Genomic DNA, 27,486 nt, shown 5'->3' with positions numbered 1-27,486 from the left:
TACTCACACCCCAACCCACTCAATTCAATATCCTGAGTTCTTAAGCAGTCCCTTTAGTAGCAGATAAATATCTGTATGCTTGTCCAAAGAAACTTAATTTCCCTTTTGTGTAGAGACCTCAGACCCTGAGTTTTTCTTGACTACCTTTCTTCACGGTCTCAATCCCTGGCTATCTGTGCAATTATGATGGGATAGTATTTTGTAACATCAATCAGTGTCTCTACCCATTTCTTGTTAGCATTAAACTATTTCAAGAAAGAAATCACCTGCTCACTAGAGATTGACCTGAATTATATAAACTTTGATTCTTAAAACATTTCTGATTAGTTTCTATAAGAATAATATATTTTTATTTAAATACATCACAGTTAAAGTTTTTCTATTTCTTTTTTTCAGGTAATTTTAGGAATTAAATTTATAGAAGTGCTGGGGCACCTGGCTGGCTCAGTTGGGGGAGCATGGAATGCTTGATCTCGAGGTTGTGGGTTCGAGCTCCACATTGAATCTAGAGATTACTTAAAAATAAAATCTTTTAAAAAATTTATAGAAGTGCTAGGGACGCCTGGGTGGCTCAGTGATTGAGCACCTCCCTTCCGTCCAGAGCATGATCCTGGAGTCACAGGATGGAGTCCCACATGGGGCTCCCTGCATGGAGCCTACTTTTCTCTCTGCCTGTGTCTCTGCCTCTCTCTCTCTGTCTCTCATGAATAAATAAAAATCTTTAAAAAAAATTTATAGAAGTGCTAATTTACCCCTATAAGCCAATCAGCTCCTTTAATAAAATAAACTTTATAATTTAACTTATTAATATCTTCCAGATGTAGGACATCTCATATTTATATAATGAGAAATAAAGACCTCCATGAATAACAGACATATGGAGAGTTTATGGCTTTGATTCTACAGTTTCAGCTATGGGTCAAGAGTCAACACAGAATCACATAAACTCGCTAGTCCTGATACCAAAGAGCTGTTTTTCCCAGTGGGCACAGAATTCTTGAGCTCAAGATAGACAGAGAAATAAGACTAACAAACCAGACTTTCTGCTCTCACTCAATAGAAAATAGATCTCTAGAAGCTATTAATCCTTTTACAGAGATCACCAAATGGTCAGACCATACTACCAAATTGCTAATTACTACTGCCACTGGAGGGACATAATCTATTGTCCATATACTAACCCAAACACAAAACTGGTGGAGAAGAAAATTTAAATTAGGAAAACAAATTTTTAAAAAATTCTGTTGAGGGGCACCTGGGTGGCTCAGTTGATTGAGCCTCAAATTCTTGATTGGGTCTTGATCACAGGGTTGTGAGTTAGAGCCCTGCATTGGGCTCTGCACTAGGCGTGGAGCCTACTTAAAAAAAATTCATTAAAAAATTCTGTTGTGCTTCAGATTTACCTCTGGGAGCAAGAAAAGAAACACCTAGACTTGACAATCCATGAGGTGTACCTCTTTGGTCATAAGTTCATCTGTTTCTGTCAGATGAATATGTTGGGCATCTTGGTGGGAACTGCAAAACTGCTAAAGGAGACTCTCAAAAAAAAGTTATGCAGGGATCCCTGGGTGGCACAGCGGTTTACCGCCTGCCTTTGGCCTGGGGTGTGATCTTGGAGACCCGGGATCGATTCCCACGTCGGGCTCCTGGTGCATGGAGCCTGCTTCTCCCTCTGCCTATGTCTCTGCCTCTCTCTCTCTCTCTCTCTGTGACTATCATAAATAAATAAAAATTTAAAAAAAAGTTATGCAAAATTATTTTTATTTAACTTACTGAATAAGGAAACCAGAGAGATGTTACAGTCTGTTCCAGGAGAATCCAAAAAAGCAGACACTTTATAGGTTAGTAATATTGACCTTGCAAATGGATGCAAAACTGGCTTTTCTACAGAGGAGGAGAGTTCTCCCCTCCCATTGGGTAGAATTCATTCACATGTTCATAGATAATAATCATTTGTATTGCCATCAGTTCTCGACAAGTTAACATTAATCACTACAGAATTCTAAAATAGTCTCATTCAAGATAAAGGTGAATATCTTTTAGGATCAGACAATCCTCCAAATTCCAGCATTCCAACATCCATTAATCTCTTTTACTTATTTCAAGGTGCTACATTTCTCCTTACATATCACAAACCAGAGGTTATAGGATGTACTAGAGGGAGAAATTTCTGCTCATTCACAGATTTGCTCTAATTCTGGTCCTGTGTTAACCATTCACTCAGAAATATCTACATTCTATTGTGTACTTAGTGCAGCACTAGGTGGGGTAAATTTTGAAAATAATGATCTTGTTACAGAGATAAAACATACAAGATACCAGTCAATAGATTTAAAAAACAGCAAAATTTTGAGTACAACCAGAAAATAGGGCTGTATAAAATAGAAATACATCTGACCATCACTATTCATGCATTATGTATTTGCAGATTTTGCCTAACTACTAAAATTTATCTGTAACTCCAAAATCAATACTTGCAAGTGCCTTTTTTTTTGAGAGAGAGAGAGAATCTTAAGCAGGCTACACCCTCAGCATAGAGGTCCAGGATGGAGGATGGGGGCTTGATCTCACAACTCTGAGATCATGGCCTGAGCCCAAATCAAGAGTCTGATGCTTAACCCACAGAGCCACCCAGGTGCCCCACAGGTGCTTTTCAATCATTCACGGACATATGCAGAGTGGGGGAAAGTTGACTTATCCAACCTGCATGTACCCAGGAGAGGCTAAAGGAAACAAACCTTGCATTCTTGTTTCAGCGCTCACACTATACATGAGTGTCCTCTGCAACAGTTTATTTCGTACCACGTTTTTCCCATTTTTGTGCTTTTTGTGGGTGATTTTGCTGTTTAAAATCAAGTGCACTGCTTAAGTGCTGTCTCGCGTACCTAAGCACATGAAAAGACATGGGTGATAAGCTTCACTGGTGCCTGAGTTATAGTGCTACCGGCCTCGATTTCAATGTTGGTGAGTCAAAAGTGTATACTCTAAATGAGGTGACTTGAAGCAGAAACACACATAAAACAATGTTTGTTTTTTTTTAAAGATTTTATTTATTTATTCATGATAGTCACACAGAGAGAGAGAGAGGCAGAGACACAGGCAGAGGGAGAAGCAGGCTCCATGCAGGGAGCCCGACGTGGGATTCGATCCCGGGTCTCCAGGATCGCGCCCCGGGCCAAAGGCAGGCGCCAAACCGCTGCGCCACCCAGGGATCCCTGTTTGTTTTTCTTTAATCAATGTGACCAGAGGCTCACGGGAACCCCTCCCTGTATTTCCACTAGAGGCAACACAGAATCACAAAAACTCACTCACTAGTCCTGACACCAAAGAGCTGTTTTTCCCAGTGGGCACAGAATTCTTGAGCTCAAGATAGAGAAATAAGACTAACAAACCAGACTTCCTGCTCTCTCTCACTCAATAGAAAATAGATCTAAAGTTCAGTATTCCTTAATTCAGCGTGGGCAGTCACTTTAGAGAACACAACTACAACAAATGATGGCAACCAACTGTATTTATAGAGGGAAACTGTCTTTCAAATGTACCTGATTCCTCATTAACAAACCAGATAACATACATGCCTTCCCGATAAATTACTCCACTGCTCTCCCTACAAAAGCAGTGAATCTGCCTTCCAGGATCCTGCCCCCCCCCCCCCCCCCGCCCCACTTTATTCTTCTTCCTCAGTTTCTCTCTCTGTGTCTCTCTGAAGAGTCTCCACTTAAATAATGCTTTCCAGGGCAACGCTGTCGGGACCCCTCACCCCCCTCTCTTTTTTTAAAGATTTATTTATTTATTCATGAAAAACAGAGAGAGACAGGCAGAGACATAGGCAGAGGGAGAAGCAGGCTCCTCGCAGAGAGCCTGATGTGGGACGCGATCCTGGATCCTGGTATCACCCCCTGAGCTGAAGGCAGATGCTAAACCACTGAGCCACCCAGGCACCCCGGGACCCCTCTCTTTTGAGAGCTTTCTCTTAATAAACTTCTATTGCTTTGCTAAAAAAAAAAAAAAAAAAACAAACAAAAAAAGCTTTCCAATAATCTAGAATCTACTAAATTTGGGAAAGACACACACACCTAAAAGTGACCCCTGCAGATGTGCTCCCACAAAATTAACTGCAAAAATCCCTGGTGCCACTGTTCCACGGGAACACAGAGAAGGGTATTCGGGCATCCGCCTTATGAATCTCCCAAGGACATCATAAAAATACGCTAACACATGTTTTTTGGGTTTTTTTGTTTTTTCTTCTTAGCTCTCACGCTGTCACCTCCCCGGGACCCTCCCGTAGGCCTTCACAGAGCTGTTCGGCCCGCGGCTCAGCTCCTGTTTCTTTAAGACAAAGGTCGGGTGTGTGCCCTGTTCCAAAATGGCTGCGCAGGCTTCCGCACGCTCTGCGCACGCTAACCTGAACGCAAGTCGGGGTTGAAGCAATTCGGGGACTTTCGCGGCGCAAGATGGGGACTTGGCGGCAGGCGAGCCGGAGGCTCCCAGCATGCCTTGCAGCCGGGCCCGGAGTCCCGACGTCTAGGGATGGGGAAGCCCTGGCGCTCTCGGCCGCCGAGTCGCGTGTAGAGGTTGAGGTTGAGCCCCGGGCCTGGGAACCGGACGCCCGCAGAGGGGAAGATGGAAGCGTGGCGCTGTGTGAGGAGGGGCTACGGCCGCTGTGTGGTGGGGAGAGGCCGGTCAGTAGGGCTGGGTGGCGGGAGGGAGGAGGGAGGGGCGGGCGCGGGCGGCCCGGGTCAGCCCGGGGCGGGGCGGGAGGAAGGCGGAGGAAGAGGGTCCGGGCGGCGCTGCCGCCGGGACGAGCGTCCGGAGACCCCGAGGGATAGGTAAACCCGGCGCGCAGCCGGCGGGGCGCTCGGAGGCCGGGGGCCGGCCGGGCCGGGCCGGACCGGGCCGGGGCGAGCGGCCGCCGGCGGGCTCGTGCCTTCCCGACCTGGCTGCGCCCCAGCCCCGCCCCCGGGTCGCCGGCCTCCTCGCGGGCCTCCGCACCCGCGGGGGCTGAGCTCCGGGCGACGCGGCGGGGCGCGGTGGGTCCCGGGCGGCCTGGCCCCGGCGGAGGCGCGCGAGCCGCACGCACGCCCAGATGTTTGTCGTAGAATTCTCGTTCCGCACTTGGGTGTGCTACATTTTTTTTTTTTTTTGAAATTGATTCTTTTTTTGGGAGGAAAAAAAAAAAAAAAAAAAAGCACTTCTGCTGCCCCTATTATGGTGCCCCCTCAGCAGTATGCACGAAATCTTGCATTCGATGTACTCGTGATGGGTTTTGTTTGTTTTGTTTTGTTTGTGATAAAGACTTAGATGCGGAAAATCAAAAAAATGTAATTGTGTGCTGCATGGAACGGACGGGTGTGCCGCACCTGGAAAACACAACACTGTATTAATTATCGTATAAGTTCTGGGGATCTGGTTTTAATCACCTGCCGTCCGGGGCTTGGTGACCATTCAGCCCAACTCTGTTTTCCTGAGTACCAGCTGTGTGCCAGGCACTGTGCTAGGCACTGGGGGCACGGACCGGGATTCAAACGAGTAAGAGAAGCTCTGGCCTTGAAGGAGCTCATCATCTGGAGAAAAAGACGTCTATATAAGTAACTACACATATAGAGAATAAGTGTTGCAGCCTAGGAATTGTATTTCAGTACGGTAGCTTTTTAGGGTAGAAAAGGAATGGAGCAAGCACCTAAATCTCTGGCTTTCAGAGTTGTCACAAAGCAGAATAGTCCGCCCATGTCTTGCCCTTAAAGATGTACAATTAAGTCGAATTTAGAGAACAATTTGAGAATGCATAAACAACAAAAGTATATAATAAAAAACCTAAATGCCTTTAAAATGAAATATATATATATATATATATATATAAATATATATATATATATAAACATCAAATACAGTTTAAGTAAAATTTCTTTGGTGGTAGAAGTGGACATTAATAACCATATCTTGGAAGTGTACCTTTAATGAATTCTGGGAAAGGATAGAAGTCCTCTGAATTTGAAAATTTTGCCACAATAGTATGGTAAGAAGATGGTGCTTAGGTGGCATTGTTTCTTTCTTAAGGGAGCTGGAGGGCAACGTTATCTATTCAAGTTAATGATAACACTACTTTGGAGAGATTTTGGATCATCAGTAAATTGGTGCTGTTGGGTTTGAGGTATTGGTGAATTATTAATAAGTAATCGCTGTCCCATTTCATTTCCCTCAAAGAGAAGCATGCCTTAAAAAAAAAAAAAAGATGGAAAACTCCATTTTCTACCTACTGATTAGCAAGAGAGGTAGTTTTGTGAAATTGTGATAGGTTTTTGTTTTCTTAGCTATACATATGTTTGGAAAATGTAATCTTGGTTTAAAAAAAAAAAAAAAAAAACTGTTCAAAAACATGGTTTTACTCCAAACCCAAGTTGGAGGAGTGGTTCGCTTTAATTGTACTCAGCTAAAGTGTTCCCTATTGAATCAAGTATTATGTTTGCTGTGGATTTTATTTATCCATAGAGTTTATTAGATACTAGAAAGCTACTGTGAAAACTGGTTTGATGGTTGATTAATCTCTCAGGTGGTTGATTAATCTCTCAAGTGAACTAAGGGCATTTTGAAGTGTGTGGTATTTTGGGAGCCTGCTAGATTCTATATTATTTCAAATACATTCGTAGGTGTTTAGGGAGAGTTTTGAGATGTTGCTACTAATAATTAAATCATGGCTCTTCCCCTCTCCCCCTCCTTCATAGATTCAGAAGTCAGATTTTAAATGTTAGACATTATCTTCCCTTGAGGAAACGGATTTGGATTTTGGGTGTCAGAGCTGAACAAACAGTGGTACCTCAAGGAGTGTATTTATTTCTTTTAGATACCCCATGTTACCCCATCACCAGAAGAGTCTGGGCAGAGATTGGACGACACCGTGGGAGAATCTGCAAAGGTGTTGCTGGAACAGACATATTTCTAGTTGTATGAGGTGGCCTGGACATTATTCTCGTGCTCCTTACCCATACTTCAGTAGTAGGCATTTTTCACTAAATTGGAGACCACCTTGTTTGTTTGAGTCTAGAACTCCGTTTCAGTACTGGAACTGGAGACCTGACAACCTGAGCCAGACCTCTTTGATTCATCTCTCTAGTTACATCATGAACTCTGAGGGAGATGAACCTTCATCAAAACGAAGAAAACACCAAGGTAAAGGTGACGTTTATCTTGGTGCAGAAAGACAGAAGCCATAGAATTACTGAAACTTTCCTATCTGATAATCCGTAAGACCTCCTCCAGGTTTTGGAGGGGTGTAGCATTTATTTTCAGCCAGTAGTTTTCCGTTAGGAAAAAGGAAATTGTTTTTTAAAAATTAAGTCTTTATTTATATCTATTTTTATCTTTTATTGTGTATTTCTGGTAATAAATATAGAAGAAAGTATATATAGAGAGAGAATAGGTTGCAAAAGAATGTAGGACTAGATTAAAACATTAATAATAATTATGAAATCCATTGTTTTTAAAACAGAGGTCCTTAGACTTCCTAATTGGTATATGTTCTTGGGAGTCCACATATCTATTAAAAAATTAAATTTCATTTTTTATTTTTTTTGAAGATTTTATTTATTTATTTATGAGAGACAGCCAGAGAGGCAGAGACACACAGGCAGAGGGAGGAGAAACAGGCTCCATGCCAGGAGCCCGATGTGAAACTCAATCTCGGGACTCTGGGATCATGCCCTGAGCCAAAGGCAGACGCTCAACCGCTGAACCACCCAGGTGTCCCATGAAGATTTTATTTTTAAGTAATGTCCACACCCAACATGGGACTCAAACAACCCTGAGATCAAGAGTTGCATGAACCAACTGAACCAACTGAACCAACCACTTTAATGCTAACTTTTTTATGTAAGACAAAAAGATATTCTTAAGTAGACACAATCATAAATGAAAGATATTTTCTTACAAAATAAGATTTTAGCTTATTCAATGTATTTCTCATAGTAAATTTTTTTTTTCTCATAGTAAATTCTATTGATAAAATCTTGAGAGTCTGTGAGGAGTTTTATCTTTTACTAAGGGGACCATGTCTTATTCAATTTTGAGAAATATTTTTCTAAGTATGTTGATAATTTCTAGTTTTGTCATATTCTTTTTACTCCAAATAATTCGCGAGACTCCCTTTGTGCTGCCAGCCCCGCCTCCTCCCCCAAAGTATATATGAATTATCTAAGTAGAATTTCGAGTCGTCTTTCTTACTAAGCTGTGGTTTTCGGTGAAGATAATTCCTCTGAAGGTATTCGGAAATAGACTTGTAGGTGTTAAGGTATAGGGAGCTAACATAAGTTTGTCAAAGGAAAACATTCAGAGTGAGTCTCACTTGGAAGTCAGAGTTAGAAGATTAGTGTTCTTTTAAGTAGAAATTCTACTATACATTTGAGTAGAAATTTTAAGCACTGAAAGTGAAAATCTGTTTGTATAGTACTTGACCACAGCATGTGTTCATCAACAAATACTCATTTGAATGAATGAAAGGTGTACTTAGAGGGATTAAAATTAGGTTCCTGAGAGCAATCAATCTATAACCTATAAATCTAGGGCTGTATGATGACATAAGATTGCTTTTCATTCCTGTATTCATTGTTCATCAGGTCAGCACACTGCTCTCTTGTTTAGCCTTTTGTAAATCTGGTGTGCTCTCAGGTGGAATTGCGGCATACTGACCTAAGTGTGCGGTCAGGAACCCCCCCTGTTCTCATTCTGCTCCACCACTTATTGTGTGAACCTGGACAGGTTATGGAACCTCTCTGCTCTTTGATTTCCTAGTGTGAAGTAATGCCTACTTTGAAAGCCTGTTGAGGATGAAATGAGATATATCAAAGTGCCTAATACACTGTTGGCTTCATAGGAGGTACTCAGAAAATCGTGGTGTTGTTGTTTTCCCTTTAATGAATGGGGGATTACATTTACGTACTGATAAACTTTGATTGCGACCTGACTCTTTATATGTCCATTCTTCCTAGGTATTGTGAATAAGGAAAATGCTCTTCGTTAAGCCATATTTGTGACTTCTGATAATTCACTAATACTTTTCCATCAAGAGAACAGCCTTCTAACTTGCCTATCACTTTAAAGTGGCATTTGAAGGATTTGTGTGACACAATTATGACTTTTTAATTAGGCACCCTAAAAACCTGATCAGGCCTATTGCTTACTTTCTTTGATTCATCTGTCTTCTCTGCTGTGATCACCTTGTTCCTCCTGACATGGAAGGTATATAAGCTTTTGTAGTGTGACTTTATGTTGTGAAGTATATGAAGGCCAAAGACTGTCATCTCTATCAGTCCTCTTCAAATTGTCTTCCATGGAACCCTAGCGTTCAAACACATTTCTGTATGTTTATTTAAAGCAAATGTGCTCAGGAGAAAGTATGTATTTACCCCATCATCCCAGCCCCAGTATACCAGGAGTTGATGGTCATGACATGAAAAGTAATGCCAAAGAGTTGTACAAGATCTAGAAGTTTGAAAGTCACTCCATTAATTACATAAGCTTATGGTTTCAGTTACTTCAGAAATGGAATTGCAAAAAGAGCTGGCTTACCAATGCTTGTCAGGACAATACAGTCTCAATGCATTTATATGCCCTTACATATACATATTTTACAAGAAAATATGAACAACTTTTTTTGGACCTTCATCGTTCCTATTTTAATGTGGTGGTGACACTAGGGTAGTGCTGTAAATTTGTGATGGTAGCTTGCATTTTGTTTGCATGACTAGAGCCCTTTGCATCTCTCATACGTATGAAGACTGATTTATGGCTAAAACCATTATAGACAGTCCCCAATTTATGAATAAATTGTGTTTTAGGTAATTTGTTCTTGAGAATCAGTTGTCGACCATCCACTTCTGTTTTCCCCATAGAAACTGTTAAAATCTCAGAGGAGTCCTGCAGAGTCAGTGCAATTAGCTCTAGTTCTGGGCCTTTGCAGATAGGATTCTCCATATTCAGTGAAGGATACATACAGAAGGGGATAGTTTCCGTACCTTTCCTGGGTATGGGACAAGCTCCAGGCTAAGTTCTGTAATCCTGGAAGGCTTTTGATTTTCTTTCCATCCACCTTTTTTCCCTTTATCCTTCTCCTCATGCTCTTAGTACCTTCATGATATCCTGTCTCCAACACCCCTGTTCCATCCAGACCTCACTATTCATAAAAAGGATCTTCCTCTTGTAGCCTCTGGTCAAAATGTCTATTCCCTCAAGTACAACCGCAGTCAACATTTAGATTTTGAGGAAAGCAGTCTTACTAAACTCACTCACTAGAGGGCATTTTAAATTCCACTTTATTGACATTTTCATAGAGTATATTGATATTCTGATTGTGAGTATATCATCATTGTGGAAGATTTAGAAAAATTAGCCACAGTCCTTCCACTCAGAGATAACTGCTCTTAAAAATACTGGTGCATTTCCTTTTGATCTTTTTCCCTCCTATGTATAGAATATTTTTCCTCAATTTAATTTTTAATTGGTAGAATCTTAGGCATTGTAATCCAGTAGAGTAAGAACCTTCATGCAGTGAAAGGGAGATACTCTAAGACTGAGATTTTTCCTATAAACTTAATCATGCTTGAAAAACTTATCTCCAAATCTGTTTTCCCAAGTGCTTCCCATTTCTTGTTTTCCCCTTCTGTTGAGTTCATAGAATCTCTAAAAGTTCTACATTTTTCTTCATGAATTCCATGGCAATAAGAGTATCCTCCATGGTGGGGTGAGGGAGACAAGATCAGAGGGGGCGTATGTATGTATATTTGTGTGTGTGTGTATGTTGCTAGGTCATTTATTTCTAAGTCAAGGACCTATAATTGTAAAATCTCATGCTTTTTGATTCTCCATCACTGTGTCAGGGTCATTGTGTCTTTGTAGAATGTGAACCATCACACATTACTGGTTGCTGCATGCTAGGTTCTTCAACCAGTCCTTGTCGCTTACTTGCATTCTGTAACTATGTTACCTTTAACTTCTGCTTTAGTGTGCATTAAAAAGATTTCTTTTGTTCATTTTGTCTGTGTTGTTCCACTAAATACCGCTTCCATATATTGCCATCATACACCCTCATTCGTGTCTAAACCAGAATTCTGAGATGAGTTATTTCTAGAACTTAATCATTTGATGATCTTATCTTACTAATAGGAAATAAACCACAGTGTGAAATCATCTTACTGAAAACTCAACTGTGACATACAAATGCAGTTGACCCTTGAACAACACTCGACCTTTTTGATAAGTACAGTACTATAAATGTATTTTCTTGATGATTTTCTTCATAGTTTTTCTTCAACTTACTTTATTGTAAGAACACATTATAAAACACATATAACATATACAAAGTACATGTTAATCTACCGTCAATGGTATTGGTAAGGTTTCTAGTCAGCAGTAGGCTATTAGTAGTTAAGTTTTGAGGTAGTCAAAAGTTTTATGCAAATTTTCAACTGCTTGGTGCCTTAACCCACCCCTCAACCCCTGCATTGTTCAAAGGTCAACTGTGTATTATCATGGTTATGAAGTTGCTGGCCATATCTGACAGAGGCACTTCCTAACCATAAGCGAGAAGCTCTACACAGTCTTAGCCTTATTAATAACACTCTGTCTCCAAAATGACTTGCTAGATCCTTTTAAATTTTATACCTGTTGGTCAGTCATTATATCATTTTACTGCCTTTGTACTCAATTTGATGACAACTTCTAGTTACCTAAAGCTGTATTGCCATTTCCTAGGGAAAAACATTCTGTTCATTGCCTGTAAGAATTTTTAAAAGGCAAGAAAAAACTTACATACAGGAAAATATATAGTCTGTTTTTCATTAATTCTTTATATTTTGTTCAATATATTTCAACAGGCACAATACAACGACATTGGGAATATATATGTAACCATAATAAAGACAAGACGAAGATCCTAGGAGACCAAAATGTTGACCCCACATGTGAAGACAGTGATAACAAGTTTGACTTTTCAGTGATGTCCTATAATATACTTTCACAAGATTTATTGGAAGACAATTCACACCTCTATAGACACTGCCGGCGGCCAGTTTTACACTGGAGCTTTAGGTTTCCCAATATTCTGAAAGAAATTAAACACTTTGATGCAGATGTAAGTGCAGGAATATCATCAAAATTCCTCACATAAGAAAAGTTCATTTGTGAACTAAATGGTTTTATCCTTTTTTGTTTGTGGGGTAAGAAGGGAAGATAGTTTTAAATACAGTGATAGAACAGTTTTTAACAGCGTATCATGACTTCCAAAGAGTCATTTGCTAATGGTTATTGGTATGAATAATCATTAAATTTTCAAAAAAGATCCAAAAAGTTCTGCTTATCAGTTAGTTTTGAGACAGGGACTGGCAGTGTGTTAAATATTCTGTAATTATTTCCTTTGATTTGAAATGTAAGTCATTCTTGTAAAAATCTAGATGCATTCAAAGAAATCATCTTGATAAAGGACTAGAAGAATTTAGTGCTAATAAACATTTTAATTCAGTAAAAATATCCCAGCATGTAAATTAAAAATATTTCTTTTGGGAAATACCAGTTTGGGATAGTAAGAGACAGAGCTTCATGTAAGTAAAGGCCAGATGTTTGGGGACTAATCAGATTTGGAAATGTTAATTTAATAGTTTCAAGAAAAAAGGATTATGTCTTTTTATTTAAACTTTTATTAGGCTTTTAGAATTTTAGAAGTCTGTTTTTTTAAAGATGAAAGCATCAGAAAATTCATGTTTGCTCTCTGTTTTAATTCAAGCCATTTTTTTCTTCCAAGGTACTTTGTTTGCAAGAAGTTCAAGAAGATCATTATGGAGCAGAGATCAGGCCAAGTTTGGAATCTTTGGGTACATTGTAACTTCTATTTTAGCCAGATTTGTTTTAAAAGACTCCCATGTTGTTAAAGTATAAGTTGCTAACAAAGATGTGTGATATTTTGGGCAAAAAAAATGTTAATTTTGAAAAAACTTAATACCCATTTCAAAAGGTAGGTATTTGGTATTTCAAGTGGGAGCTTTCAGGTTGATATATAATTTTATTTTTTATAATTTTTTAAAGATTTATTTCTTTTTGGTGGGAGAAGGGCAGAGGGAGAGAGAATCTTAAGCAGGCTGATGTGAGCTCAATCCCACAATCCTAAGATCACGACATGAGCCAAAACCAAGAGTTAGACTCTCAACTGACTGTACCACCCAGATTCCCCTTGAATTGTAATTTTAATTCACACAGAAAATACTAAGAATCTCTTAATAGATTCCTTGCCAGGCGTTGCTCTACCCACCACTAGACCTCTAGGTTTCTGAGTTCCATATCAGGGACCATTGTGTCTGGTTCATCACTTGTAACACCAGTGTCTACCAGTAACTAGTGGGTACAAGCTAAAAACTTGTTTGATGAATGAACACTTCTCAAAACAGTTCATCTATTTAAGAAATGCCTACTTTGCATTCATTCCTCAGTAAATACTTTTTTTACTGTCTCCTATATCCTATGCAGTATTCTGGGCCGTGGTGACATGGCAGTGAGCCAAATAGATAAAAAGTCTCTGTCCTTGGAGCCCACATTTCTGGTGGAGAAAGGCCAACAGTATACCAAATAAATACTTAAATAGCACATTAGGTAATGATAATTTTGGAGAAAAGCAAGAAAGTAGAATGGGGTCAGGTTTCAATTTTAAACAGTCAGAGAAGGTAACACATTTGAGCAAAGACTTGAAGAAGATGAAGGAATAAGCCATGCCTAGAGCCTTTCAGACAATAGGAATACCAAAGCAAAGGCCCTGAGATAGAGGTGCCTGAAGGCAGGTGGTGAGGTGTGTGAGGGGTGGAGCAAACAGGGAAGAGTTGGAGGCAGAAAGGTCATAGATGGGTTGCTGGGTCAAGGGGGTGTAAACTATCATAAGGCCCTACTGTCTTTGTCACAACATTTACTAGGACAGAAATGAGAGTATGATAATGCACATTAACATATTTAATACTGAAGTCTACCTGTAAGGAGACCCATTCCTAGTACCTAGACCCAGTCCCAAACTTAACATCCTACATTATTAATGCTTTGCAGATTACTCTTCAGTGAATGTTGTTCAGATATATTAGGTGAGCTGTGTTTTGCCATATATATGTAATATTTGGGAGTCCTTGTGTTAAACTTCTTTCTTCCTCGTAGGTTATCACTGTGAATACAAGATGCGGACAGGAAGGAAACCTGATGGCTGTGCCATCTGCTTCAAACATTCCAAATTTGCACTCTTATCAGTGAACCCTGTGGAATTCTATCGCCGTGACGTTCCTCTGTTGGACAGAGACAATGTTGGATTAGTGTTACTCTTGCAGCCCAAAATTCCAAGTGCTGCCTCTCCTGTGATCTGTGTAGCTAACACACATCTGTTGTATAATCCAAGGCGAGGTGATATTAAGCTGACCCAGTTGGCAATGCTTCTGGCAGAGATTTCCAGTGTTGCCCATCAGAAAGATGGCAGCTTCTGCCCTATTGTTATGTGTGGTGACTTTAATTCTGTTCCTGGTTCTCCGCTCTATAGTTTTATAAAGGAAGGAAAATTGAATTATGAAGGACTTGCCATCGGCAAGGTAAGTGCCTGGTTCCTCATTATTAGGAGGTGGACTTAGTCTCTTTGTTCACTGTAATGTGAGGAGAGCCATCACGTGGCTGTTTGAAAACCTGATGACCTTGTACCCTCACTCTACCAGGCTATGATGATGTTCCCCAGCTACTAATAAGTAATGATCCTCACTCGGTGGAATTTCATCTTTCCCATCTTAACGCAGGGAACATTCTATTTGGAGGAATTGGCAGGCAGAAAAAAATCCAAAATGGGAGAGAAGAAGAAAAATAAAAGCATTGATAGACATTAATACTTCGTAAATAGGGAACTACTCATAAAGAGGCCTGATAGAAGTTTGAATGCTGGATGTGGGCAATATAGTTGGCCAAACAGTAATCTAATATTTCTTTATTATGTACGTTTTTTAATTTCTTAGCTGACTATATCCCATGTTTCTTGCATGTTTAATCTTCATTGTACTTTCTGTTGCTTACTTCAGATCATTTGGTCTTCCAGATTTGAACCAAAGTAAACTCTTCACCACTAAGTTTTGAGTGATAGTTTTAAATTTTTGTAAGAATTGATCCCTTAGTATTTCATATAATAATTATATAAAATATGTAATATTTTATATTAATATAATTGCACAAAGCAAAAAAGGAGAGGCATCCTAAAAAAAAAAAAAAAAAGGGAGAGGCAGTATTAGTCCTAAGTTAGAGATCATATAGATGTCCCAATTAGAGTAACATGTACGGGAAACAGAAATATTGCCATTTTTATGTAAATCGTAACTGCTTTCTGGATTGTATTTGAATAAGATTTCATAAGCACAAATAATCACTTACTATGATGAATAAGGGTAATATTTATCATTCTTGGGCTTCCTCTTATTTAAGACATAAACTTTTCAATACATAAATTATTTAAAATCTTTTCACTTAAGATACCTGTTGAAATTTTGTTTAGGTATCTGGCCAGGAACAGTCTTCACGGGGACAAAGAATTTTATCTATTCCAATTTGGCCCCCAAACCTAGGTATCTCACAGAACTGTGTGTATGAGGTACAGCAGTTACCAAAAGTAGAAAAGACAGGTAAGTGTTTGCAGTACATTTTGGCAGTCTCCCTTGATAATAGTGTTCCCTTTGAAGACCTCAAACTAAATTTTTTAAGGGATGACATCTAGGGATGAATATTCATATATAAAAACATAGTACTTACTTGCTTTTTCCTTTTTTTAATGAACTCTAAAGTTACCACTTTAAGTTGACCTTCCAAAATTATCAGCATGAATTACTTGCATGTTGCTTTGGAAATGTTTGCATTTCAGTTTTGCTAATTATGGAGACCATCAAGACATAGATTCCCAGTTAGAACATCTAACTAGGCATCTGTCTAAACTAGACACGTCTTGAATATCATCCTAGAGTAAGAGGACTATTCTATGGCAAACTAGAACCGAACAGTATACTGATAGTTTAACGTATTTCTTTTTGTTCTTACAGACAGTGATCTGACACAGACAGAGCTGGACAAAACAGAGGTCCTAGTGACAGCTGAAAAGTGAGTTCTGCAAAGTAACAGTAGACATTTACTATTTCATTTCTCGGGGTGCCTGGGTGGCTCAGTCAGTGAAGCGTCTGCCTTCAGCTCAGGTCCTGATCCCAGGGTCCTGAGATCGAGCCCCACATTGGGCTCCCTGCTCAGTGGGGAGCCTGCTTCTCCCTCTCCCTCTGCCTACTGCTGGCCCTGCTTGTGTGCTCCCTCTTATCAAATAAATAAATAAAATCTTTAAAAAAATTATTTCTTAAAAATCACTTGGATAAAAATGAAAAGGATGTTTTTCCATGCTGGTGAAGAATGCTGGCTCCTTTTTTTTTTTAAGATTTTATTTATTTATTTATTCATGAGAGACACACAGAGAGGCAGAGACACAGGCAGAAGGAGAAGCAGGCTCCCCATGAGGAGCCCGATGTGGGACTCGATCCCAGGACTCCAGGATCATGCCCTGGACCAAAGGCAGGTGCCCAACCACTAAGCCACTCAGGCCTCCCCAGAATGCTAGCTCCTAAGTCAAGGAGACCTGAGTATTACCTATGCTTCATTTTAGCTGTGTGATTGTGAGCAAGAAACTCACCATCTCTGAGATTCAGTTTCCATATTTATACTTTGGGTAGTTGGGAGGATTACATGAGACAAAGCATGGAAAGCTAATGTTTAATTCATAGTAAGTAAAGGCTTAAGCAGTGTTAGTTAAAGCAAATAGAGTACTATTTGGTACTTCAGCTGAAGTATAGAGTACTTCAGCTAGTACTCTGAAATTTTTTGCTATTACATATTTAAACAAAGGTCAAGGTCACAGGAAAATACCTTTCAGATTTCAAGAGGTTGCTTAACTTCCTTTGACTTACTAGATCTCTATAGGAAAATTGATTGAAAGAAGATATGCCAGTATAAATAGTTTACATAGATACTTATATCTCTTGAACTACAGAGGAAAGTTATCGAAGGTGGAGGGATGAAGATACCTGGATTCCTTATTATTAAAGAAGCATGAATATTTAGGGCTGTTGAGAAATAGATGGAGACTTAAATCTCATCTCTTTGGGAGATTCTTGAAATGTCTTGATTTTATATTGTGGCTCTTTTATTAGTTATAATTTTTGTTTTAACATTTGCATTTAGGGACTGAATTAGAATCTCCTCTTACTCATTTTATCTACTTTCTTCTTGGTCTTATTTTACTTTGTATGCTTTGTATTGAGAAAATACTATCTCATATAAGAACCTAGTAAGATACGAAGCAACATTTTTTGAATTTTTAAAAAAGCATATTTAAAAAGTCATGACTTAACCCTTCAAATATAGTAAAAACTTCTGTAAGATTAACAAAAGGACAACTCTAACAAGTACTTGGTTTTGAGTAATTCTAAAATCTTTTTATAACAAAATGAGGTATAAGAAAAGATACTTTTAAGTATATATAAATATAGTGTGCTTATATGCAGAGCTTATATCTATAAATCAAAAAATTGATAGAGAAGTTTACAGGGAACCTATTTTATATTTGATGATACTGTAAATATAAGTCCTTAGAGATAAAATGTTGCTAAAACTTGAAAGTAAGGGCATCTTGGAAGAATAACCTTTGTTCCTTGACACTGAGCTCTTCAAAAAGCAGGGCAGCATCTTTTTATGTGTATCTTAAGCACCTAAGATAGTGCCTAGAACTTAGATGTTTGTTAAATGTTAAATTTTTAAAAGTTTTATAACTTTTTTCACAGTATAAAAGGTCTTTAAACTTCAAGATGTATTTATTGGAAATGATTTTTAAACCCTTTGTTACATCACATGTATTTGTAACATGGGATAAATATTAACCATTATTAGAAGCTGTTTTAAGATGCAGTACAAAATTACCTAATATATACATAGTAAGAATAATCATAGAAAAATATAGTTCTTCTGACATCAAAAGTCTGGTGGGTTATACATAACATTCATAAAGGCCACATTTTCTTTCTTAAAGACACAACAACTTACAGTTTTAGAATGCATATTTATTAGGAAGTGCAGGCTCTCAGATATGTTATAATTAATAAGTGACATTAATATGTTAATTATTGAGCTTTTACCCACTTGTTACTGGCTTTTGGATATCACCACATGAGTAAATGAATGCCAAATTGTGGTGTGGTCTGTTTTTTTTATTTTTTTTTATTTTTTGGTGTGGTCTGTTTAAATAAAGCTTGTCTGAATGTCTAACATTGTCTGGAAATTAAACCAGAGAGTACTTTAAATAGCAGGGATACTAAAAAGAAAAACTTGATGGATGCTAAGCAATTTTTTCTTCTCAATTTAGATTATCTTCAAATTTACAGCACCATTTCAGCTTGTCATCTGTTTATTCACATTATTTTCCTGACACTGGAATTCCAGAAGTGACCACTTGTCATTCCCGAAGTGCCATAACTGTGGATTATATTTTCTATTCTGCTGAAAAGGAAGATGTTGCTGAGCAGCCAGGTAAAGAATGCATGTATCTTACGTTGTACTTGAGAATACAGTTAACTCCAACCTCAGCGTTGAGGTGCTAAACATCTAGGTGAAGTTTTAAATTAAAAAGTTAAAAATTGGGACTCCTGGGTGGCTCAGCGGTTGAGCACAAGGTGTGATCCCGGAGTGCTGGGATCGAGTCCCACATCGGCTCCCCCACAGGGAGCCTGCTTCTCCCTTTGCCTATGTCTCTGCCTCTCTCTGTGTGTGTCTCATGAATAAATAAATAAAATCTTTAAATTTTTTTTTAATTAAATAAAAAGTTTAAAAGATTTTCAAATTGGTAATGTAATTGTGTAAATCTGTCAATCACTTGTAAAACATGGAGGCAGTGAAGCACCTCAAAGCAAATTACTGCCTAAGAATTATATCCTTAGCACCCTCTTCTAGTTCCAATCAACTTCTGAGTTATGGGTCTCTCATATTGCCCTTTGGTTTTACTTGCGATAAATTTACTGGGGTTTTTTTTGTGTGTGTATATGATAGCAATATCAGATAATTTTGTACTTAAATTTTACCAAGGCATACTGCCTTCATCGCAGGACCTTGCTTATGTTGCCAACTATTGAGTTTTGTCATGTTGACTCTGGAATGTTGGATCTTTCTGGAAAGAGTTCATTATATGAATATGGGGTTTCAAAAAGTGAAGATAAAACATTTTCCTTCTATGATTCAGTGAAAGTAGGGTTTTAAATATTAACCAAAGGATTTAATGTGGCTAAGAAAATGCATTTTAAAATGACTGGAAGTCAGAAAATGACATCCCAAAAACTTCCCAACTCCAAAATCTGGGCAGCTGTTTGGTCTTTTCTGATTTTCTCTTTTGTGTGTATGTGCTACTTTTCTATTCTCTTTTTTTTTTCTATTTCTCCTCTTCTGTGTTTTCCTCCCTATTGATGATAAAACCTTATTAGTAATACTCAGGAGATGGCTTATCCCTCCTCCCTAGATCAGGTCTGGCAGTTGTCATTCTGTAAGTGTTCAGTAGGTGGCGGGAGTGTGCCATGGACCAGCATCTCAAAGGATAGTTAGCAGGTCCTCTTAACTCTACTGTGGGACCAAAGTATACTAATTTATTCTCCAATCACCTGATAAACTTCCTACTCAGCTGTAGCTGGGTCTATTTTATATATAGTTGATGAATTTCTCATGTAGTTGTCAATCTCAAATTACATTTTTAAAAAAATATTTATTTTAGAGGGAGGGAGTGTATGTGAGCATACTCTGCACTGAGCTCAGAGCCCATCATGGGGCTGATCCCACAATCCGCAATCCCAAGAGATCATGACCTGAGCCTACACCAACAATTAGATGCTCAACAAACTGGGCCTCCCAGGCACTCCTCAAATTACTTTTAACATACTTATGTATTACACACTGGTATTTTCTTCTAAAGATTATTTGCAGAACTCAAAACAAAAAATCTGAACCAGAAAAAGAAACAAACATCAAAAACTGCTTTGTGCCTGAGAACTATAATTAGGTTATAACTCAGTATGAAATTTAATCATATTCTAAAAGCTGTTTCCCATTAGACTCCAGAGAATTCTGAAGTTCTATATATCATCGTTTAAAAAAGGACTTGGGGATGCCTGGGTGGCTCAGTGGTTGAATGTCTGCCTTTGGCTCAGGATGCGATCCGTGGGTCTGGAATCAAGTTCCGCATTGGGCTCCCTGTGGGGAGCCTGCTTCTCCCTCTGCTTATGTCTCTGCCCCTCTCCGTGTTTCTAATGAATAAATAAAATAAAATCTTTAAAAAATAATAAAAATGAAAAAGGACTTGTGTGATTAATTTATGATTATGATTTAATTTTTTTAATGACCTGTTGATACAGTTCCACTGAATATGTGTTTTCCTTGATATAGGATCTGAAGTTGCTCTGGTTGGTGGCTTGAAACTTCTGGCCAGACTATCACTCCTTACGGAACAAGACTTATGGACTGTTAATGGACTTCCAAATGAAAATAACTCTTCAGATCATCTGCCTTTATTGGCTAAGTTCAGACTTGAACTCTGACTCTTTGATTACATATATACTTTTCTTTCCAATTTATATTCTTTTCAAAGAATGTAAAATATTTCTTGAGAGTCTGCATGTTTATTTTTGCGCCATGGAGTTTCTGAAGAGGTTATGTGAAATGCTTGAAACAGATGTCAGAAGAAACAAGTTTACAACAATTTTCTTTGTAATACGAAAAAATATTTTCCTGACAAGTGAGGTCTAAACACTCCTTATTGTAAAAGAGTTGTAAATATTTTTTATTCTAAATCCCAGTAAAATTGACGGTGATTTTTAAATATAGTGCATCCTCTTTAGTTAGTAAAGAATCTCAGTTGATGTTTTTCGCAAGCTTTATGGTGGATCCAAAGTACCTTTGAGTTCTTGCAAACCACAACTCATTTCCCTTCCAGAAGGCCTGATTTCATTGTGAGGACTGTTTGTTGAGTCCTAATTAGTTCATCTCAGAAATCATTAGATTGCTCACAAGTGTCCAACCAACCATTTTAGTTTGGTTTTGAGGGGTCTTGATAATGTTTTCTAAAATTGTACAAATTACTTAATCTACCTTATTATTCTCCTAGGCCATGTAATATTGTCTGCATTTTGTTGGGAGATGTAGGTCACCATAACTAGTGGGTGAGATGCTTTACACGTGCCCTCTTTCCATCTTGTGACAGACAGAGCATTCCAGCATGCCTGAGAGAGGCAGAGACTAGGTTAGAACACCTTTGTTTCCCTGGCAGTTTTTTTTTTTCTCTTCAGTTTCAAGAAGAGATCCCTAGGCTGGGGGAGAGACTTTATTCTGTGGAAATTTATTAGGAAACTTGTCTTTACAACAAAGTGGCAGCTATAAGATTATTTTGGTTTTGCCTCAGAGGTTTAGGAAGCCCACAGAACTAGCAGGGAGATACCAGCTTGGAGACTTAATACTCTTAAGTAGTAATTTTAACTGTCTTAGTGGTTTTGTTTCTAAGATGTCACTTTTATCATGAGGCAGCAAGTGTGAGGTGGTGCTGACATTTTTTTTTGTAAAGTGGTTAAGAGCAGGCCTAGAAAGTCCCACTGTTGGCACTATGTGAATGTTTGGATAAAAAATTTTAAAACAAAAAAAGTGAACATGTCCTCTTTTTAGACATTAAGATCAAAAAAGTATGTGCATTTTTACTAAGTAGTAATTTTGTATTATACTAAATTATAAAAGTTTTTACAGTGGATATTCCTCATAGAATGCCTCAAATTAGAAAGCAGTAGTTACTCCATGTCCTGGACTTTAAAGGTTTTTGTACTAAAATATATTTACTACAGTTATTTTTTAAGAAAATAAATGACTACCTGAACAAGGCATGTGTGTTAAAAGGATTTACTAAAAATCATAATAAGTATTTTTAAATGTTTAATTTCTCACTTTTTTGGATTTTTACTTACAGTATTAACTCTAGTTCAAAAATTTTCCACATTTTCTAGTAAGTTTGCAGAATATTGTATGTTCTAATTAGTAGATGTTGTCGTCATCAAATAATAATTGTATAATCACCCCTTTTAATATTGGGGAAAAATGAAAATTCATTAATTACTGCTTTGTGTTATGTGAGTTTACTAACAGATAACTTTGTGTATAGGTTATTGTTGCTAAACTAACATCTCTGAAAATCTCTGTGAAAGTGTAATTTTTTATGTCCTGATTAATGCATTGATTTTAGGCCCTTTACATGTGCTTCACTTTGTAGAGTTAATCCATAAAAATGCTTTCTACTTAAGCGTATAGGACATAGTATTTTGCAGACCAGAGGCCAAAGGGTCAATATAGCCTCACAAGTCTTTAAAGCTCCACTAAAATGAACTATCCACTTGTCTTTACTTTTTTTGGTCAGAAAATTGGTAACTCTGTTGGAGCCCTGTATTTACCTGCCCAAACATTTAAATCTGGTTAATTGCTGAAGCCAAATTTCCCCCAATCTCAAGTGTTCTACTGGCCAAGTGTTAAAATGGAAAGAGATGCCGTGGGGTAAGAAGTGTTGGTTTTACTTTACCTTTTGATATCAAGAAAACATGCATGTTTGAAATCTTGTCCTTTTTTTGGAATTTAACACCTGTTTGCTTTTAACCCTCTGGTTTCCTAAAAAGCCAAGTTAGAAATCCAGAGAGTTCAAGGGATTGGGGAAACAGAGAAGTCAAGTTATTGGCACTTTGTCTTAGTGAATCACCTAATAAATTATTACTCTAGTGTGTCTGTGCCTGGAGATTTTGTGGTAGATGTGCTAAGTGTGTATGCTGGGCTGTTGCCCCTTCTACACTATTTCATTACCGTCTTAGGGTGATACTAAGGAAGTGAATGAAGATGCGCAAAACAATAGTGTTGAGTGTAAAGTCTGAAAACTGGAAGAAGACAGGGATGAGGGAGTGATAAATGAGTTTACTAGGACAAGTATGTAGTAAAAGGACAAGAAAAAATAAATCACACCATCTTACATTTTTGGAAGAAAAACAATCCTTAAGTTTCCAGGGTGGTTTTATTAAAGTTCCATGCTGTGTATAAACATACAAGTGATGAGAAAAACATTAACTTGAAACATGCACTTATCTGGCATTCTCTAAAATACCATTATACAAGTTTTCCTTTACTTAGAAAAATACCCACTAAAACAATCACAGTTTTCCTTAAAGATTTAAAAAAAAATGTATTGGCCAGAACAAAGTCCAAGAGAATAAACAAGATTCTGAATTGTGTGTCAAAAAAACTGTACAAGGTTGTACATAAAACTATAGCTTACAAAAGCCTCAGGTATAGTAAGAATACGGAATTAAGATTTCCAAAGTTCTATTTACCAATATCTATTAATAAAATCCTTATGAAATAATTGACTTAGAAAAAGTGAAATGCTCATGATTTCAAAGTGTATAGAAAATACTAAAAATACTAAATATCACTTTCTGAAATAAAGTGTACTCAAAACAGCACAACATGGAGTCTAAAATCAAGATTTCTGTCATCTGATTTAAACTTTGCATATAACCCCATAATGGCTTAAGCATAAAATTTCTCTTGCATTAAGAATTTTAAAAACTAGATTCAAATCATAGTTTAATTTTTTCTTTTGAATAACAGCCAGTTTTAAAATCATTTGGGGGGTTATGTCATGGCTTTTTGTTTTATTTTTTATTTTTTGCCTTAATATCATTTTAATTGAATTCCTGCACTAGAATTTAAGAGTTTGGTGCCTTTCTCAAATCTTTTAGAAATTAGCATAATTCCATAGCTAATAAAAACAGAATGAAAACTAAGAGGATTTTAAATTAATTTTCATGTTTCTGTGACTAACCCTTGCTTTGGGGGAATAAATCTTAAAATTAAGAAGTGAGTGGAAAAAAATCAGATTACTAATTGAATCACCAAACCAGCTGGTAGTTTTAAGGCTTATACATCAGAATATTAGAATAGTTCGTGTTCCTATTCTTTAACGCTTTTTTTGTGGGAAACGAGGCTATGCAACTACTGACATTCTGTATTTTGGATGGGACAGTACTTAACTAATACTTGGAAAATCCTATTCCAAGCTCTTAGAATTGATTGCAGTGTAGAAGTTGTATACTTATTGGAGATAATAAAGTTTCAGATTGATACACATAAGATACATATAGCTTGGGGATCCCTGGGTGGCGCAGCGGTTTGGCTCCTGCCGTTGGCCCAGGGCGCGATCCTGGAGACCCGGGATCGAATCCCACGTCGGGCTCCCGGTGCATGGAGCCTGCTTCTCCCTCTGCCTGTGTCTCTGCCTCTCTCTCTCTCTGTGTGTGACTATCATAAATAAAAATTAAAAAAAAAGATACATATAGCTTGTTTTTCATAGAGCTAAGTCAGTATTATTTTGAGAATGAGTTGATTAATTCAAATATTTAAATGAGTTTGCCTTATGAAGATACACAAAGATGCTTCATCTTAAACTCTGATAATATTGTTAAAAACAGTGATTAAGTTCAGAATTTTTAACTTCTGTATTTTAACCTAATTGACATGTACACTTATTTGGTCCTTTTCATGTAAAGAACACTAAACTTCCTTCTTTTTCAAGAAAATGATAATATTAATGGAAACACTAATACCGTTGAGTTGCAGCGTAAAGTGAGCTCATGTGCATGTGGCCAAAGGACAAAGTCCCCTCCAGTGGTTTTACTGGTAGAGAATCTCAATAAGCAGATTCTTATTTTTCTATTCCCCTTTCTAAAATCACCTTCAGTCATTTCTTTGACTGAGAGGGAGCACTGACAACTGAAAATAACACTTCCGTTGACCAGCAGACCCCACTTAAGTATGCATGGTAGTCTCACGAGCGGGCATGGTCGCCGAGCTGAAACAGATGAAACAGAAGCATACTCTTGATGTTGATAACGTACAGACTTGGCGGCTGGAGTCACTCTGTGTGGTCTGCAGTCAGAAGTTACACAGATTCTCACGCTGTACTTCACGGACTAAATCCCGCTCTCCAGCCTAACACTGTACTTGAAGACTTCCATTTAAGAAAAGGTTCTGCATCTCATTGCATTTTCCTATACCAGTTCCTAAATGTCATGAAGTGGTACCTAAAAGCAAGGGACTGGAAAGTGACCACATCCTGCCACATTTGGTCTTAATATAAGACATCAGAGCACCTCTCTGACAACAGCGAGGCCTTCAGAACAAGGCCTGACTCAGAGGTTAGGAATCAGATGGAACGAGAACAGAAAGGTTACCCGGCTCTCAAGACTCCCACTGATTCACTCCTGGCCTCTGCCTCTCTGAGTGCGTGATTGTTGGAGGTAATTGCAATACTGCTAAATTTGTGTAACACTGCCATGACCCCTTGTGCTTTTTTTTCCCCCCCCTTTTTTTTTTTGCTGGAGTTTGCAAAGTTTAAATATTAATGACAGAACATAGACTGCCTTCTGCACGTGCTTTCTGTTGTGTTTTGAAAGAACAGAAACCCTTGTCAGTGAATGCTTTAAGAAACATTAAGAAAGAAGTAACTCCAAGGTCCTGAAAATAGTTTCCCGTATTGCCAGAAGAATTGCAGTGCTTTTTTAGTAAAACACTTAATATAATACCTTAAATCCTATTCGGTGTGCACCAAGGAAAAATTCCAAACTTTGTGGAGGTCCCCATTTGGAAATACTGGGGAAACAATACAAATAGAATATAAAACAAAAACCCAAAACTCCATTAAGTTTGCATATCTGATGTCAAGATGCTGAGGTAATATTTGACTGCTTAGAAAAAAAAGAAATCCCACCGATCTCTGCCTCTGTTATTGCTGAAAAAGACATGACTACTGGCTGAGTTACCTTACTGTACCTGGAGTGGGAGGGAGGGTTTCGGCCACATTTACTACTGGTGAGGCATCGTGTTCAAAAGCAAGTAAACAAAAGTAGGTAAATGGGAAGATAGAAAAAACACAGTTACGAATTACCCTTTCTATCTGCAGTCCAACCCCCGTGGGGTTTCTTAACTTCAGCCTTTCCGGGTTGCCCCTTCGTGAATTTCTTCAGAGTTCATTGTCACCACCCACTCAGATTCCACGTCCAAGGGAATCCTTAAAAATAAAATTCACAGGTTCTCAATAAATAGTTGCAGTTCCTCCTGAAGATGCTGCGGTAAAGTGCAGAGAGAAGCACCACGGAAGCCCTCTTGCTGGCTGATATGGCTTGCCTAGATCCGGATTTGGTAGCCCACCTCGTTCAGCGTGCCGAGGTCAGTCACCTTCTTCTCAGGCAGTGCAGGCCTAAGGGTCAAAGGAAGGTGGGGAGAGAGAGAAAGATGACTCAGTATTTGATTCAGGAGGCTCGACTTGGTTCTCCTAACCCTTCCGAGGCTTGCCCGGCTCCTACCCCACCCCGCCAGCCCCGGTCCCCAGCTCCCCCTCCGTGTCCTCAAGGCCACTTTGATGAGATTTTGGGAACATTTTCATGGGCTTCCAACGTAGGGTTCAAAAGGCCTGACAGGTTGCCAAATGAGTTTGTCCAACTCGAAGCTGAATTTGGTCACACTAACTTCTGGAAAACCTTGCAAGGGTCTAAAAAAATTACACGCAGTACAACAGAACAAACACCTCAGCCACAGTCTCCTTGAAACCTTGGCCTCCTGGTGCTCGTGCCCTGGGGGGAAGCCCAGCAACTACAGGACCTCTCAGGCAGCAGTTTCCCACGGAGAGATGCTCGCCTATCTTCGATAGAGGGTTACTCTTCCAGGGGCCCGTGGGTGGCTCAGTGGGTGAAGCGTCTGCCTTCGCTCAGGTCCTGATCCCAGGGTCCTGGGATGGAGCCCCATGTAGGGCTCCCTGCCCAGCCAGGTGTCTGTCCCTCTCTCGGCTCCTCTCTCCACTCAAACTCCCTCAAATTTGTCTCTCACTCTTTCTCCCTCAAATTAAATAAATAAAAATCTTAAAAAAAAAAAAGTCACTTCTTTCAGGCCTCAATGCGTAAAATTGGGGTAAATCCTTTACAATCCATCTGAAAAAGCCTGTCAGTGGGGTAAATCATCCCATGGCAAATCACTTCTCCTTCCTGAATACATTTTCTAAAGTACTAATAAGCATTTAAGTGAAGTCATGTCAGATAGCACTTCAAGCTGGAAAAAGAAAATCTGTAAGCACATCCCCTGTCTTCATTGAAGACATTTTCCTCAATGACTTCCCGCTACAAAATTCCGCCCAAGCATGCTTCCCGGCTTCTCTCAGTTTTTCCATCACTTAGTGAACCTCCTACCTTCTCTGATGAGAGGGAACCGAGCTTATGAACCAGCTTAGCGTGTTCAGTATCACTAGAGAGTTCTAATTCAAAAGTTTCACAGGTAGCCATTGTTACCGGAAGACTGAAGATATTCTTT

General features: G+C 38.6%; 2 protein-coding genes across 14 annotated transcripts in view; one reads left to right on the top strand and one right to left on the bottom strand.

The window, feature by feature from the left end:
- The first annotated feature begins 4,427 nt into the window (after window positions 1–4,427).
- ANGEL2 (angel homolog 2) lies at window positions 4,428–24,258 on the top strand. 8 transcript variants are annotated; one of them, XM_038542101.1, is made up of 9 exons: window positions 4,491–4,682; window positions 6,842–7,167; window positions 11,865–12,121; window positions 12,788–12,857; window positions 14,176–14,597; window positions 15,539–15,665; window positions 16,077–16,134; window positions 18,434–18,597; window positions 20,494–24,258. In XM_038542101.1, the coding sequence occupies exons 1-9, from the start codon at window positions 4,624–4,626 to the stop codon at window positions 20,643–20,645; spliced, it is 1,635 nt and encodes a 544-aa protein (XP_038398029.1). In that variant the 5' UTR covers window positions 4,491–4,623; the 3' UTR covers window positions 20,646–24,258. The 8 variants fall into 8 exon arrangements, with proteins under 8 accessions (XP_038398034.1, XP_038398029.1, XP_038398032.1 ...); XM_038542104.1 differs by having other exon boundaries at window positions 4,503–4,641; XM_038542103.1 differs by lacking the exon at window positions 4,491–4,682 and adding an exon at window positions 4,728–4,829.
- Window positions 23,122–27,486, bottom strand: part of VASH2 (vasohibin 2) — a 38,216-nt gene continuing 33,851 nt past the window's right edge. For 4 of the 6 annotated variants that reach the window (XR_005361946.1, XR_005361944.1, XR_005361943.1 and 1 more), the window contains one exon: window positions 26,246–26,383. Coding sequence is in view for 2 of the 6 variants with exons in the window: in XM_038542110.1 (XP_038398038.1) it covers window positions 26,311–26,383 (73 nt within the window). In the remaining 4 variants the exon portion in view is untranslated. Of the gene's footprint in view, window positions 26,384–27,486 lie in introns of all 6 variants that reach the window. The other 2 variants (XM_038542110.1, XM_038542112.1) reach the window with 1 other exon arrangement.

The sequence above is a fragment of the Canis lupus genome, chromosome 7, assembly GCF_011100685.1.
Source record: "Canis lupus familiaris isolate Mischka breed German Shepherd chromosome 7, alternate assembly UU_Cfam_GSD_1.0, whole genome shotgun sequence".
NCBI classification, from domain to species: domain Eukaryota; kingdom Metazoa; phylum Chordata; class Mammalia; order Carnivora; family Canidae; genus Canis; species Canis lupus.
Note: the sequence above shows the minus strand (reverse complement) of the source record. Positions and strands in the feature narration are given on the sequence as shown.